This window comes from Ranitomeya variabilis, chromosome 3 (assembly GCF_051348905.1).
Source record: "Ranitomeya variabilis isolate aRanVar5 chromosome 3, aRanVar5.hap1, whole genome shotgun sequence".
In the NCBI taxonomy this organism is placed as follows: domain Eukaryota; kingdom Metazoa; phylum Chordata; class Amphibia; order Anura; family Dendrobatidae; genus Ranitomeya; species Ranitomeya variabilis.
Window position 1 is genome coordinate 609,812,872 of NC_135234.1, and position 14,430 is coordinate 609,827,301.

At 41.2% G+C, this 14,430-nt stretch overlaps 1 protein-coding gene across 6 annotated transcripts in view; it reads right to left on the reverse strand.

The window, feature by feature from the left end:
- EPSTI1 (epithelial stromal interaction 1) overlaps window positions 1–14,430 on the reverse strand; it is a 454,026-nt gene that overhangs the window by 129,277 nt on the left and 310,319 nt on the right. For all 6 annotated transcript variants that reach the window (XM_077297337.1, XM_077297335.1, XM_077297334.1 and 3 more), the window contains exon 6: window positions 8,803–8,876. In XM_077297337.1, coding sequence (XP_077153452.1) covers window positions 8,803–8,876 — 74 coding nt within the window. The remainder of the gene's footprint in view (window positions 1–8,802; window positions 8,877–14,430) is intronic.

Below are 14,430 nucleotides of genomic sequence, written 5' to 3' on the forward strand. Positions count from 1 at the left end.
GTAAGTCTACCCTCTATTGTTGGTGAAATATTTGAAGGGTTTCTGAGGGATGTTATTCTGGATTATCTCATTGAGAATAACTGTTTAACTCCATATCAGCATGGGTTTATGAGGAATCGCTCTTGCCAAACCAATCTAATCAGTTTTTATGAAGAGGTAAGCTATAGACTGGACCAAGGTGAGTCATTGGACGTGGTATATCTTGATTTTTCCAAAGTGTTTGATACCGTGCCGCACAAGAGGTTGGTACACAAAATGAGAATGCTGGGTCTGGGGGAAAATGTGTGCAAATGGGTAAGTAACTGGCTTAGTGATAGAAAGCAGAGGGTGGTTATAAATGGTATATTCTCTAACTGGGTCGCTGTGACCAGTAAGGTATCGCAGAGGTCGGTGTTGGGACCTATTCTCTTTAACATATTTATTAATGATCTGGTAGAAGGTTTACATAGTAAAATATCGATATTTGCAGATGATACAAAACTATGTAAAGCAGGCAATACAAGAGAAGATAGTATTCTGCTACAGATGGATCTGGATAAGTTGGAAACTTGGACCGAGAGGTGGCAGATGAGGTTTAACAATGATAAATGTAAGGTTTTACACATGGGAAGAAGGAATCAATATCACCATTACACACTGAATGGGAAACCACTGGGTAAATCTGACAGGGAGAAGGACTTGGGGATCCTAGTTAATGAAAAACTTACCTGGAGCAGCCAGTGCCAGGCAGCAGCTGCCAAGGCAAACAGGATCATGGGGTGCATTAAAAGAGGCCTGGATACACATGATGAGAGCATTATACTGTCTCTGTACATATCCCTGGTTAGACCGCACATGGAGTACTGGGTACAGTTTTGGGCACCGGTGCTCAGGAGGAAGTATAATGGAACTGGAGCAAGTACAAAGGAGGGCAAAAAAATTAATAAAGGGGATGGGGGAACTACAATACCCAGAGAGATTAGCAAAATTAGGATTATTTAGTTTAGAAGAAAGACGACTGAGGGGCGATCTAATAATATCCATGTATAAGTATATAAGGGGACAATACAAATATCTCTCCAAGGATCTGTTTATGCCAAGGAAGGTGATGGTCACAAGTGGGCATTCTCTGTGTCTGGAGGAGAAAAGGTTTTTCCACCAACATAGAAGAGAATTCTTTACTGTTAGGGCAGTGAGAATCTGGAATTCCTTACCTGAGGACGTGGTGATGGCGAACTCAGTCGAGGGGTTCAAGAGAGGCCTGGAAGTCTTCCTGGAGCGCTGCAATATTTTTTCTTACAGTGATTAGGTTTTTTAGGGATTTATTCTGATGGAATATAGGCTGAACTGGATGGACAAATGTCTTTTTTCGGCCTTGCTAACTATGTTACTATGTTACACCGCTGTTCACCCTATGTCTGATACTGGAGATACCATGGGAGATAAGGTAAGAAGAGGCTGCTCATACTGCTATCGACTCTGTCTTTCTGGAAGCTGAGTGGCTGCTGTTACCTACATGACATATTTCTATAATACGTGATAATTATCTCCAGGTCACTTAAATTGCTCAGCTAACTTGGTATGTCCATTATTAGATCAGGCACAGAGTAGCAGCAGTGTGAGCAGCATCTCTGATCGCTCCGGTATTAGATAGAAAGACCGTGTGGACAACAGTGTGAGCAACCTCTTCATTTTCTTTCACAGCTTCAACATATGATCAGCACCATTCCATGAGACAAGCATTATGTATTTTTTTTGTTATGAGCTGAAGAAAAAGTGACAGATTCAGATTCAGATTCAGAAAGATCAGATTCGATTCATGTTGCCAAAACCATGGCCAGCATGAATCAGGCACTGGCTGAGTTATTGGAACCATGTTTGTTTTACCCTGAAATGCTGTGGTGTTTACAAGAAAACATACTTTGAAAAGACAGCTGGAGTCTGTGTCTCGGATGACTACTCTTAGGCAGGTCCTTGGCGGCTGAATCGCATTTCTCAACTTGACAGGATTCTCCCTATTTCTAATCACGTGCAGTGCATTAAGTAACCTCAAAAGGTTACCAACTACCTGCATAATTTTAGCACCAGGTAATTGAGTCTCTATAAAGTACAGCTATAAACTAATCTTAGATTTCCTATTTTGCATGCGTTGTACGAGGTAGAATTTTCTTTAATAAGAGGAGCAGGTGTTCTTTAAAATGATCACAATTTCTTGTCTTTCTTAAAGGCAATACTGTTTAGAATGATTTTAGAAGTAATCCTAAACGTTTTGAAATATATCCTTTGAAGTATATTTGCATTGAGAACAGTATATTCAAGACTAGTTAATATATCATTATGGCAGCGATAGTGATCCAAGGTCTGCCAACGCGGGACAGAATTTTGTATGCGTAAATCTATTAGCTTAGCTGCAAGCTGTGCCTGGATATTATGCTAAAGTGTTACTAATTATGCAACACATTTAGCTGTCAAGTCATAGCTCTACAATGACAGTGTTCTGCACATCACCAAGGTCAATAAATAAATAGTATGCATATTGCAGAAAGCATAACAAACTAATAGAACTATGGGAATCCTTTGTGTGCTTGGTTCAAATACATCTACTAAAATAAAATGTATCACCATTTCTAGTGTTAGGGCTGGCGGAACGCACCGAGTAAATATTGACATAATATAGGTGCGTTCGCAGCCCGGGGTCCACCGTGCAGGAATGCAACCTGCCACTAGTATATGGCAGGACTATATGGCTGTACAACGCCTGAATAGACACGGGTTCAGTCACCCGGTCTATATAGGAGCGAGCTCTGTTGCTTCACAGAGTCGCCAGGATTAGCATAACGCTGTGCCCTGTTAACCTCACAGAGGGTCACAGCTAACTAACAGAACAGGTAGCATACAGTGGTCATGCAGTCAGCATAGCACACAAACAACTCCTCTCCGTTGGTGCCGGAATTCTAGTGGCTATACGCCAGCCCTAAATTCACATACACAAACTCCTCTCCGGAGGTGCCGGAATTCTAGTGGCTATACAGCTGACCCTGAACACATGCAGACACAGACCACAAGTTAGCTAAGCTCATAAATATAAATTGATACTAATGCATATAAAGTATGTACACTGGCGCCTAGTCACCTGAAAGGGTAGAGAAGAGTGCTGTGGGAGCTGCAAGTGGTTGCAACAGGTTCTGTGCCAACCCTGTTAAAAAGAACAACCAAATAATGAAAAATAATTAGAACCACTGCGCTTACCCAAGAGCAACAGAACGAGCAAAAAAACTTGACTTACTTGGTAAAGAATCAGTTATTGAATATAAGAGCCACTTGTTCACATAGAAGCAGAGTAGAACCTGATTGTGGTATATTACTGCAAGGAATATCATAAAGTCAATGAAATAAAATAGTGCAAATAGATAATAGAGGATTTTGTATGCACACTTACTTATTATATGAAGCTGTTATGTGCTATACTGTGAGGTATTCCTATGTGGATACTGATATTAATCCTTCCACAGGTTTAGGAAATATTTCTATGGAGAAATAGTGTATTGCGGATTATAGAACATAAACATACAACCTCAACCTAATATTAATATCGATTCAGACTACTCACTGTTTATGTAGAGGACTGGCGGGCGGCGGCTGCACCTGTAGTGCTTGCTTGCCGCAGTGTGGTGAACCGGTACTAATAAGGAGAGGGATAGAGTAATGATGTAGACGATCTATCGTGATGTAAACGATCTGTCCTAGAACTTAAAAGAACTGGCGATGTCAAAGGAATTAAATTGTCCTTTCACTCACCATATACTTGCTGGGGTCAGCGCTTATAAGTGTAGTTTGTAGCGCCGTCCGGCAATTGGTGGTGCAGGGTGATGCCAGGGGTTTCCTGCAGAAGCGCGTTCTAGCAAGAGCGCAGGAGCGCGGGAGAACACCAGCGCCTCGCGTGCCCCGGCCGGAAGCAACGCTGAGGACGTGGCGGTGAATTGGGGGCGGAGCTGTTGTGACGTCACACAGAGTAAGGACGGGAGCGTGGTGGAGACAAGCTGCCTACGCGTTTCGAGGGTTAACTTCCCTCTTCGTCAGGGCTATGTCTCCACTATGGGGATCCGTCCTTAAATAGTCGCCTGATTGCTAGATGAGCACCCTTTGGAACCCCTGATTGATGATTGGCACCATGATTAAAGCTAATTGCTCGTATTTAGTGATCCCTGATTATCAATTAACCTGATGGTTTGGGCTAAAATGCCGGATGATGGGTTATTATTACAGGTCCTTCTCAAAAAATTAGCATATAGTGTTAAATTTCATTATTTACCATAATGTAATGATTACAATTAAACTTTCATATATTATAGATTCATTATCCACCAACTGAAATTTGTCAGGTCTTTTATTGTTTTAATACTGATGATTTTGGCATACAACTCCTGATAACCCAAAAAACCTGTCTCAATAAATTAGCATATTTCACCCGTTTCATCAGGTTCTACTCCGCTTCTAAGTGAACAAGTGGCTCTTATATTCAATAACTGATTCTTTACCAAGTAAGTCAAATTTTTTTGCTCGTTCTGTTGCTCTTTGGTAAGCACAGTGGTTCTAATTATTTTTTATACTACTGCATGGCCGTGCGGTCATGCAAACTTTTTATAGAGAAAGCTCTCCAGGACCTTCCTAGTGGTCCAATAGGAACCACTTCAGGACCTGAGCATGTGACCCCCGACCTCCAATGGGAGGTTGTCCCATGGGCATGCTCAGTAGCGGAAAAGCAGGACTTAGTCCCAGGAGCATCTGCTCGCCGCAGAACAGTGCTGGTTACAATGGCTGAGCCTGGAAGATCAGCAGTAACCAAGCGCACATTATCTGCCTGAGCCAGATGCTGGGACCGATGTCTCCGCTGAGCAGGCTCCACTGCGGCTGAAGAAGAATGGGAGCCCACTGCGGAGGTGGCTCGAGATTCCCCTTGGGCAGCGGTGGGAACTCGACACCTAACATCTAGTGCTTACTATTATGGCTTTTATTTTTTTAAAAAAAATTAGCAAAATATAACCTTTGAATAAATCCTTCTTTGTTTCAATATTATGTACATTATACTAAAAACGTAAGGAATATATAGAGGATAATTTTTTTCATAGATTTCCAAGGAGATTATCCATTTCCCTTCTCCTCCTTCTAACAAATCTATGTCTAACTACAAAAAAAGGCTTGACAACACTGCAACAGCTGACAAGTAATGAAAACAAAAGTCCAGCTCACTCACCAACCTGAAAGTACACAGAACACAAAACCATGGATCCAACAGTTCCCATGACGTAGGATCACCTATGATCCGAAAGACGCCAGATGATGTGAACTACTACTTTGTCTTTATCTAGATCATGTGTATGGCGATCTAATAAAGCCAGGTCAATATTTTAACAACATTTGATGCTGGATATTCCCTTTTGCCAGCTGACAAATAAGGCTAAGCCTTCCCCACTGGCTAAGTCCCATTTCTTATCTGCCAGCACAAATGGAAAGGTTTAGTAGAAAATATAACCTACAGATGTGACCAACATTACATTTGTTCCAATATACACTCCTCAACATTGTAATTGCAGCACAAGAAGCAAAAGTCGTGAAATTATGGAAATTGCAGGATCGATAGACATGTAAATGATATGAGGTAAAAATGGAAACCACATTTTCAAAACATCTTGATTTATTCAAAATCAAGTATGAGCACCTTGTGCAAAAATCCACATACTTGAACACCTTGCCCTATCAATGAGGTTATTAGTGGATGTCTGAGGAATGTTCTTCCATGCTGAATTCCATTTTTCATCATTTGCTTATATATATATAATATCTCTCTCTTATTTTTTTGCGGGGTGAGACAAGGTTTTTATTGATACCACTTTGGGATACATATGACATTTTAATCGCTTCTCACAGCACTTTTTCTGATATTGGGGTGCCAAAAAAACTAAATTTGGGAGCTTTTTTAAAAAAATTCTGGTTACAATGTTGACAGATCATGTTAAATATTTTTATATTTTGATAGATTGGACTTCAATGTACAAGTGCTTCTCACTAAATTAGAATATCATCAAAAAGTTAATTTATTTCAGTTCTTCAATACAAAAAGTGAAACTCATATATTATATAGAGTCATTACAAACAGAGTGATCTATTTCAAGTGTTTATTTCTGTATTATACCAAACACAGTATGATGGCTCCCACAAAGTATAAATGTCCACCCAGTCCCCCAAACATCATGATGCCCCCATCATTGTATATTTCTCCACAGCCCTCCACACAAAATGGCAACCACAGCCCCCAAACAGTATGATGGTCTCATAGCCCCTATAGTCCCCCAATACAGTATGATGCGCCACAGCACTCAAATACAGAATGATGACCCCCCATAGTATGATCCTCCACAGCCCCCCAACCCAATTATGGCCCCCATAGCACCTTCAACACTGTATGATGCCCCCACAGCACACCAACACAGAATGACCCCCCAAAGTATTAGCTCCCACAGCCTCCAAACACAGAATGTTGTATCCCCCAGCAGTGTATGATTATCCCCACACACAACGATGATCCCGCTACTCAGTATAACTCCCACAGCCCCCAACACATAATCCAAATACAATCTATCATAGCGCTCACCAGGAACTGAGTACTCTATTATACTGTATATACTACTTGTCACCTGAAATGTACAGTTATCTATAATAGTGCATACAAGGAGCTGAGTATTTTATTTTATATAAACCTGGTGACCAGAAACCAAATACAATCTATAAAAATGGTCACCAGGAGCTGAAAAGTTTTTTTTAAATGAAACTCATAAACAGAATAAAAAGGAAATCAAGTAATATGGTCTCCACAAGCTAAGTATATATTATTCTACATAATAACTGCCACCAGGAACCAAATACAGTGTATAATAATGGACATTTAAAGATGAGTGCTTTATAAGCTATGGGAACCAGGAACTAAGTATGATCTATGATATTGGTCACCAGGACTTGAGCATGATCTATGATATTGGATCACCAAGAGCTGTGTATGATCTATGATACTGGTAAGCAAGAGTTGAGCATGACCTATGATATTAGTCAAAAGGACTTGAGCATAATCTATGAAATTGGTCACCAAGACCTGAGCATGATCGAAGATATTGGTTACCAAGAGCTGACCATGATCGAAGATATTGGTTACCAAGAGCTGAGCATGATCAAAGATAGTGGTCACCAAGAGCTGAGCATGATCTATGATATTTGTCATCAAGAGCTGAGCATGATCTATGATATTTGTCACCAAGACATGAGCATGATCTACGTTATTGGTCACCAAGAGATGGGTACTCTACAGAACATTGGTCAAATGGAATTGAATACTCCACAGAACTCTTGGACCGGGGTGACCTGGGCCCACCAGCTACATGCAAATATTACATTCCCGCCTTTCATAAATTTCCCTGTGCTTCTATATAATAAACAGCTAGTTAGCTGGTGAGATGCTGCATTTGTCTGTACATATTGTACATGTATTGGGTCAATTGCTGCTCATGTTGTAAGTAGCTTAAAGTAGCTTACTCCTCCACAGGGATCAACATGGGATTTACCTCTGGGCCAGTCAGAGCCTGCTCTTCAGCATGTAACAACATTTGACATAATTTGAGTAAAGCTACATAGTTGGGTAGAAAATGTAGTACAGCATTGTATTTGCATACTATTTGTAAACTCACACCATTGTTCCAGTGTTGCATAAATGGACCGAAGCTGTATTATTCGACTTGACTGTACTTTCTTTTTATATTTCATGACAATTTGATAAGCAGTAAGGAGAACAAATTAGTTTATGCTTTATTCAACAGCTCAAGTAAATCAGTGACAGCTGCTCCAGGTAGCAATCAAGCAGAATTAAAAGTATAATTGCACAATTAACACCTTCAAAGTAAGTTTCGTTGCTTAACCCAGCTATCAAAGCCAACATAATACAATATTTAAAGGAAAACGCTGACAAACAAATAATGTCACTATTATTGATGCACGAACGTGCTCAGAGGATGTGTTATCCCAGCACGCTCGGGTGTTATCCGAGTATCTTGGGCGTGCTCAGATAATATGTTCAAGTTTCTGCGGCTGCATGTTATGAGCCTCTTAGACTGAAGTCACACTACCGTATTGCATCCGTAGCGACAGCATCAGATGCGATATGCTAATGACCCTCGTCTCCTTCTCTGCTGTGAACGGGAGGCGAGTGTCATGTGTCTGTGCTCCAAGCCTCTCACACAGAGAGGATCAGAGCACAGCTGCGTAGGAGGCAGAGAAATGAATTTCTGCATCTCCTCCATTGCCGGGGTCAGAGTATATCACACAGCACTCAGATGATATCCGAGTGATGTGCGTTGTCTCACTCGCACCCATAGGCTTATATGTGAGCCGAGACTCAGCCGAGTGTCGGTGACAATCGCAGCATGCTGCGATTTCACTCGCACGTACAATACAGCCGAGCAAAAAAACGGTGATGGGAGCTGCCCCATAGATGAATACTGGTCCAAGTGCTATGCGATTTCTTATCGCGTAGCACTCGTCCGTATTCCTCTAGTGTGACTCCGGCCTTAGACAGCCAAAACACATGTGGGGATTGCCTGCTTTTTAAGCAATCCCAGGATGTGTGTGTATGTATATATATACTGTATATACAGTATATATATATATATACATATACACACACACATAGCACACATATACATACAGTATATATAGAGGGGGAGATGTATGATTATACATCATATATGTATATATTTATTATAGAAAGAGATAATTTACTTTTGTCTGTCTTCATGCCATTTGTGCTTTCTCGCCAAATCCTGTTTTTGTCTATTTTCTTCCAGTTTTTCAGCCTGAAAAAGCAAAACAAGAAACCTTTTTTTTTATTTACTCTGGCTATGCTGTGAAGCAGAATAACATACAATATAACAGTACAAAAAGGTACAGAAAACAAGTAGCTAATTTTATATTTGGTAGAATGGTCACAACTGAGAATAAATATAGTTTATCATAAAAACGATATTAAAGGTGTATCAAAATTTGAGTTTCAGCACGTTAAGTTGTTCAGTATGAAATAAGAAATGTAGGTATGAATGAAACCATGCCCTCTGTTCAACAGACTTGTATCATCAATACGTGCTTAAAGGGAACCTGTCACCTCCAAAATCGAAGATGAGCTAAGCCCACTAGCATCAGGGGCTTATCTACAGCATTCTGGAATGCTGTAGATAAGCCCCCGATGTATCCTGAAAGATGAGAAAAAGAGGTTAGATTGTACTCACCCAGGGGCGGTCCCAGTGCGGTCCGGTCCGATAGGCGTCACGGTCCGGTCCGGGGCCTCCCATCTTCTTACGATGACGTCCTCTTCTTGTAGTCATGCTGCGGCTCCGGCGCCGGGAAAGGTCAGAGAGGCCCGGCGCCTGCGCACTGCAGTACTTTGCTCTGCCCTCAACAGGGCAGACAAAGTACACCTGCGCCAGAGCTGCAGTGTGAATACAAGAAGAGGAAGTCATCGTAAAAGATGGGAGGCCCTGGACCGGACCGCGATGCCCATCGTACTGGGACCGCCCCTGGGTGAGTATAATCTAACCTCTTTTTCTCATCTGTCAGGATACATCGGGGGCTTATCTACAGCATTACAGAATGCTGTAGATAAGCCCCTAATGCTGGTGGGCTCAGCTCACCTTTGATTTTGGGGGTGACAGGTTCCCTTTAAGAATTAGATTACCAATATGCAGAGATCAGAAATAGTAAAATATACAGTGCCTACAAGTAGTATTCAACCCCCTGCAGATTTAGCAGGTTTACACATTTGGAATTAACTTGGCATTGTGACATTTGGACTGTAGATCAGCCTGGAAGTGTGAAATGCACTGCAGCAAAAAAGAATGTTATTTCTTTGTTTATTTTTTTTTTAAATTGTGAAAAGTCTTTTCAGAGGGTCATTTATTATTCAACCCCTCAACCCACCAGAATTCTGTTTGGTTCCCCTAAAGTATTAAGAAGTAGTTCAGGCACAAAGAACAATGAGCTTCACATGTTTGGATTAATTATCTCTTTTTCCAGCCTTTTCTGACTATTTAAGACCCTCCCCAAACTTGTGAACAGCACTCAAACATGGTCAACATGGGAAAGACAAAGGAGCATTCCAAGGCCATCAGAGACAAGATCGTGGAGGGTCACAAGGCTGGCAAGGGGTACAAAACCCTTTCCAAGGAGTTGGGCCTACCTGTCTCCACTGTTGGGAGCATCATCCGGAAGTGGAAGGCTTATGGAACTACTGTTAGCCTTCCACGGCCTGGACAGCCTTTGAAAGTTTCCTCCCGTGCCGAGGCCAGGCTTGTCCGAAGAGTCAAGGCTAACCCAAGGACAACAAGGAAGGAGCTCCGGGAAGATCTCATGGCAGTGGGGACATTGGTTTCAGTCAATACCATAAGTAACGTACTCCACCGCAATGGTCTCCGTTCCAGACGAGCCCGTAAGGTAACTTTACTTTCAAAGCGTCATGTCAAGGCTCGTCTACAGTTTGCTCATGATCACTTGGAGGACTCTGAGACTGACTGGTTCAAGGTTCTCTGGTCTGATGAGACCAAGATCGAGAACTTTGGTGCCAACCACACACGTGATGTTTGGAGACTGGATGGCACTGCATACGACCCCAAGAATACCATCCCTACAGTCAAGCATGGTGGTGGCAGCATCATGCTGTGGGGCTGTTTCTCAGCCAAGGGGCCTGGCCATCTGGTCCGCATCCATGGGAAGATGGATAGCACGGCCTACCTGGAGATTTTGGCCAAGAACCTCCGCTCCTCCATCAAGGATCTTAAGATGGGTCGTCATTTCATCTTCCAACAAGACAACGACCCAAAGCACACAGCCAAGAAAACCAAGGCCTGGTTCAAGAGGCAAAAAATCAAGGTGTTGCAGTGGCCTAGTCAGTCTCCTGACCTTAACACAATTGAAAACTTGTGGAAGGAGCTCAAGATTAAAGTCCACATGAGACACCCAAAGAACCTAGATAACTTGGAGAAGATCTGCATGGAGGAGTGGGCCAAGATAACTCCAGAGACCTGTGCCGGCCTGATCAGGTCTTAGAAAAGACGATTATTAGCTGAAATTGCAAACAAAGGTTATTCCACAAAATATTAAACCTAGGGGTTGAATAATAATTGACCCACACTTTTATATTTAAAATTTATAAAAATTTAACTGAGCAACAAAACTTTTTGGTTTGTAAGATTTATGCATCTGTTAATAAATCCTGCTCTTGTTTGAAGTTTGAAGGCTCTAACTTATTTGCATCTTATTAAACCTGCTAAATCTGCAGGGGGTTGAATACTACTTGTAGGCACTGTAGTACCGAAAGATGATGTCATCAGGACGAAAGTGGCCAGGTTTTACGCTTATTTTATTTCCATAGTTCCCTGAGTATTCCGATTTGAAAGCTGAATTACCATATTGGATTTGTCATGAACTTTAGGCTATGTAGCCCCATTCCTCCCTACAAACCTACTTATGGAGTCAGACCACTGTTTTCAACATCTCTGTAAAGCAGTGATGCCAACTGTCCAGAAATTTCTATTTTCTCCTATGTGTAAAAGAAATTTGATACGCCCATGATTTTTTTTTTTAAACTTCGACAGATAGTTATGACAGTAATAATCATCATTTTACGCTTCACACTGAATGCAACTGATATCTTCATATCAAAATTATGGACTGAAGAAATGTATCAATGATTTATCATGGTTTTGAAATGTGTCCATAAAAAATATCGACTGTCCATGATTTTTTGATCAGCTGTTCGAAAATAGTAAAAATCAAGTTGGTAAACTTTTTTGCAAAGTAGTTTTTTTAAGTTGACGAGAGCTAGTAGTCACTTTGCAGTTATTTATAACATTAGTCCTCATCTCTAATGATAATAATCTTGACAGTTCAAAATTTGTCCTGTTCCATTGTTACTGCCACCATTTGATAATACTTTTCCAAAAGATAGGAAATTGGCAAAGGATCCTTTTCACAAAACTACGCCCCCTATCTGCCAAGTCATGACCCAACCCCAGCACTGCTTTCCTGGAGCCTTTTTTTGGTGGAGGATTGTCAACTGGGAGTCAGGGAGGTGTCTCTTTCTTTTATGGGTGTCTTTGAGTTGTTTTACAAGAACTGCAAAAACTGGCAATTAGTTGTTCTCAAAAGTTTACAGCACAATGTTTGCTTTCTTGGCCTTTTATCAGAGAACATGAATGATAGCACCAAAACTTTTTATCCACTCATGGTTAGTAGTTGGGTGAAGCCATTTATTGTCAAACTACTGTGTTTTCTCTTTTTAAATCATAATGACAAACCAAAACATCCAAATGACCCTGATCAATAGTTTACATAAATGATTTCCTAATACCGTGTATTACCCCCTCTAACATCAATGACAGCTTGAAGTCTTTTGTGGTAGTTGTGGATGAGGCTCTTTATATTCTCAGATGGTAAAGTTGCCCACTCTTCTTGGCAAAAAGCCTTCAATTCCTGGCCTGTCTAGCATGAACTGCGCACTTGAGATCTCCCCAGAGTGGCTCAATAATATTGAGGTCAGGAGACTGAGATGGCCACTCCAGAACCTTCACTTTGTTCTGCTGTAGCCAATGACAGGTCGACTTGCCCTTGTGTTTTGGATCGTTGTCATGTTGGAAAATCCAAGTAAAACCCATGCGCAGCTTCCAGGTTGATGATTGCAAATTTGCCTCCAGTATTTGTTGATAACATGCTGCATTCATCTTTCCTTCAACTTTGACCAAGTTTCCTGTGCCTTTGTAGCTCACACATGCCCAAAACATCAGCGATCCATCTCCATGCTTTACAGCAGGAATGGTGTTCCTTTCATCATAGGCCTTGTTGACCTTTCTCCAAATGTAACATTATGGTTGTGGACAAAAAGTTCAATTTTGGTCTCATCACTCCAAATTACTGTACCTTGTTCCAGAAGTTTTGAGGCTTGTCTCTGTGATGTTTTGCGTGTTGTAGGCAAGATACTTTGTGGCATTTGCGCAGTAATGGCTTTCTTTTAGCAACTCGACCATGCAGCCCATTTTTCTTTAAGTGATTCCTTCTTGTGCATCTTGAAACAGCCACACCACTAGTTTTCAGAGAGTCCTGTATTTCAGCTGATGTTATTTGAGGGCTTTTCTTTGCATCTCGAACAATGTTCCTGGCAGTTGTGGACGACATTTTTGTTGGTCTATCTGACCATGGTTTTGATTTTACAGAGCCCTTTTCCATTTGTTAATCACAGTTTGAACTCTGCTGAATGGCATTATCAATTCCTTGGATATCTTTTTGTATCCCTTTCCTGTTTTGTACAGTTCAACTACCTTTTCCCGTAGATCCGTTGACAATTCTATTGCTTTTCCCATGACTCACAATCCAGAAGCATCAGCGGCTGGATGAATGATGCAGGAGTCTGGCTGGATCCCAGGAACTCACTCAGCTTTTATGTTACATACACTGATTACAAGCAATCAGGTCACAGGTGAGGATGTTACCTTTAGTAGCCATTCAAACCCATTTGTGTCAACTTCTGTGCTTGTTCAGGCCAAAATCACCGGTGTATGTGAACTTTTGATCAGGGTCATTTGGATGTTTTGGGTTGTCATTATGATTTAAAATGAGAAAACACAGTAGTTTGACAATAAATGGCTCCACCCAACCACTAACCATGAGTGGAGAAAAGGTTTTGGTGTTATTATTCATATTCTCTGAACAAAAAGGCCAAGAAAGCAAAAATTCTGTCGGGTGTGTAAACTTTTGAGCACAAATGTAGGTGCATGCTGCTATAAAACTTTGAAACTTAAAGCCCAAGCACCCTATTATATTATATCTCCGGACAAGCTCTAAGTTATCTAAAAGTGTAATAGATCTCCTCCAAGCATAATGTTATGTTCTAACAGGTACCATGTTACAGTGCAATTATCCACCAAAAGCATTGTTTCTAGTAAAGAATATCTCCGCATGGAGGCTTCTCTTAGTGAAGCATGGGGTGCTCTGCTGGGACTCCATGTGCCTTCATACAGGCTGTCTGTGCTGCTACACAGACCTTTGTGGGTCTTCAGACAAAAGAACTATTAAAATAGAAAAAATAAAGAAGGCAGCACAAATCTGCACAATGCTTTTGTTCCTTCTGTGTTTCTTTGTTGTTGTTTGGTTGCATATAAACAAGCCTATCAATCAATAATTTACATCTATCGAGCGAAATGACAGAAATCAGTCAATCAGGTGTTAGGGCTAGCGGAACGTACAGAGTAAATAGATGAAGTTATTGGTGCGTTCGCAGCCCGGGGTCCACCGTGCAGGAGGAACCTGCTGCTAGGAAATGGCACTATATGATGGTATAAGCGAACTCTGTTACCTCACAGAGTC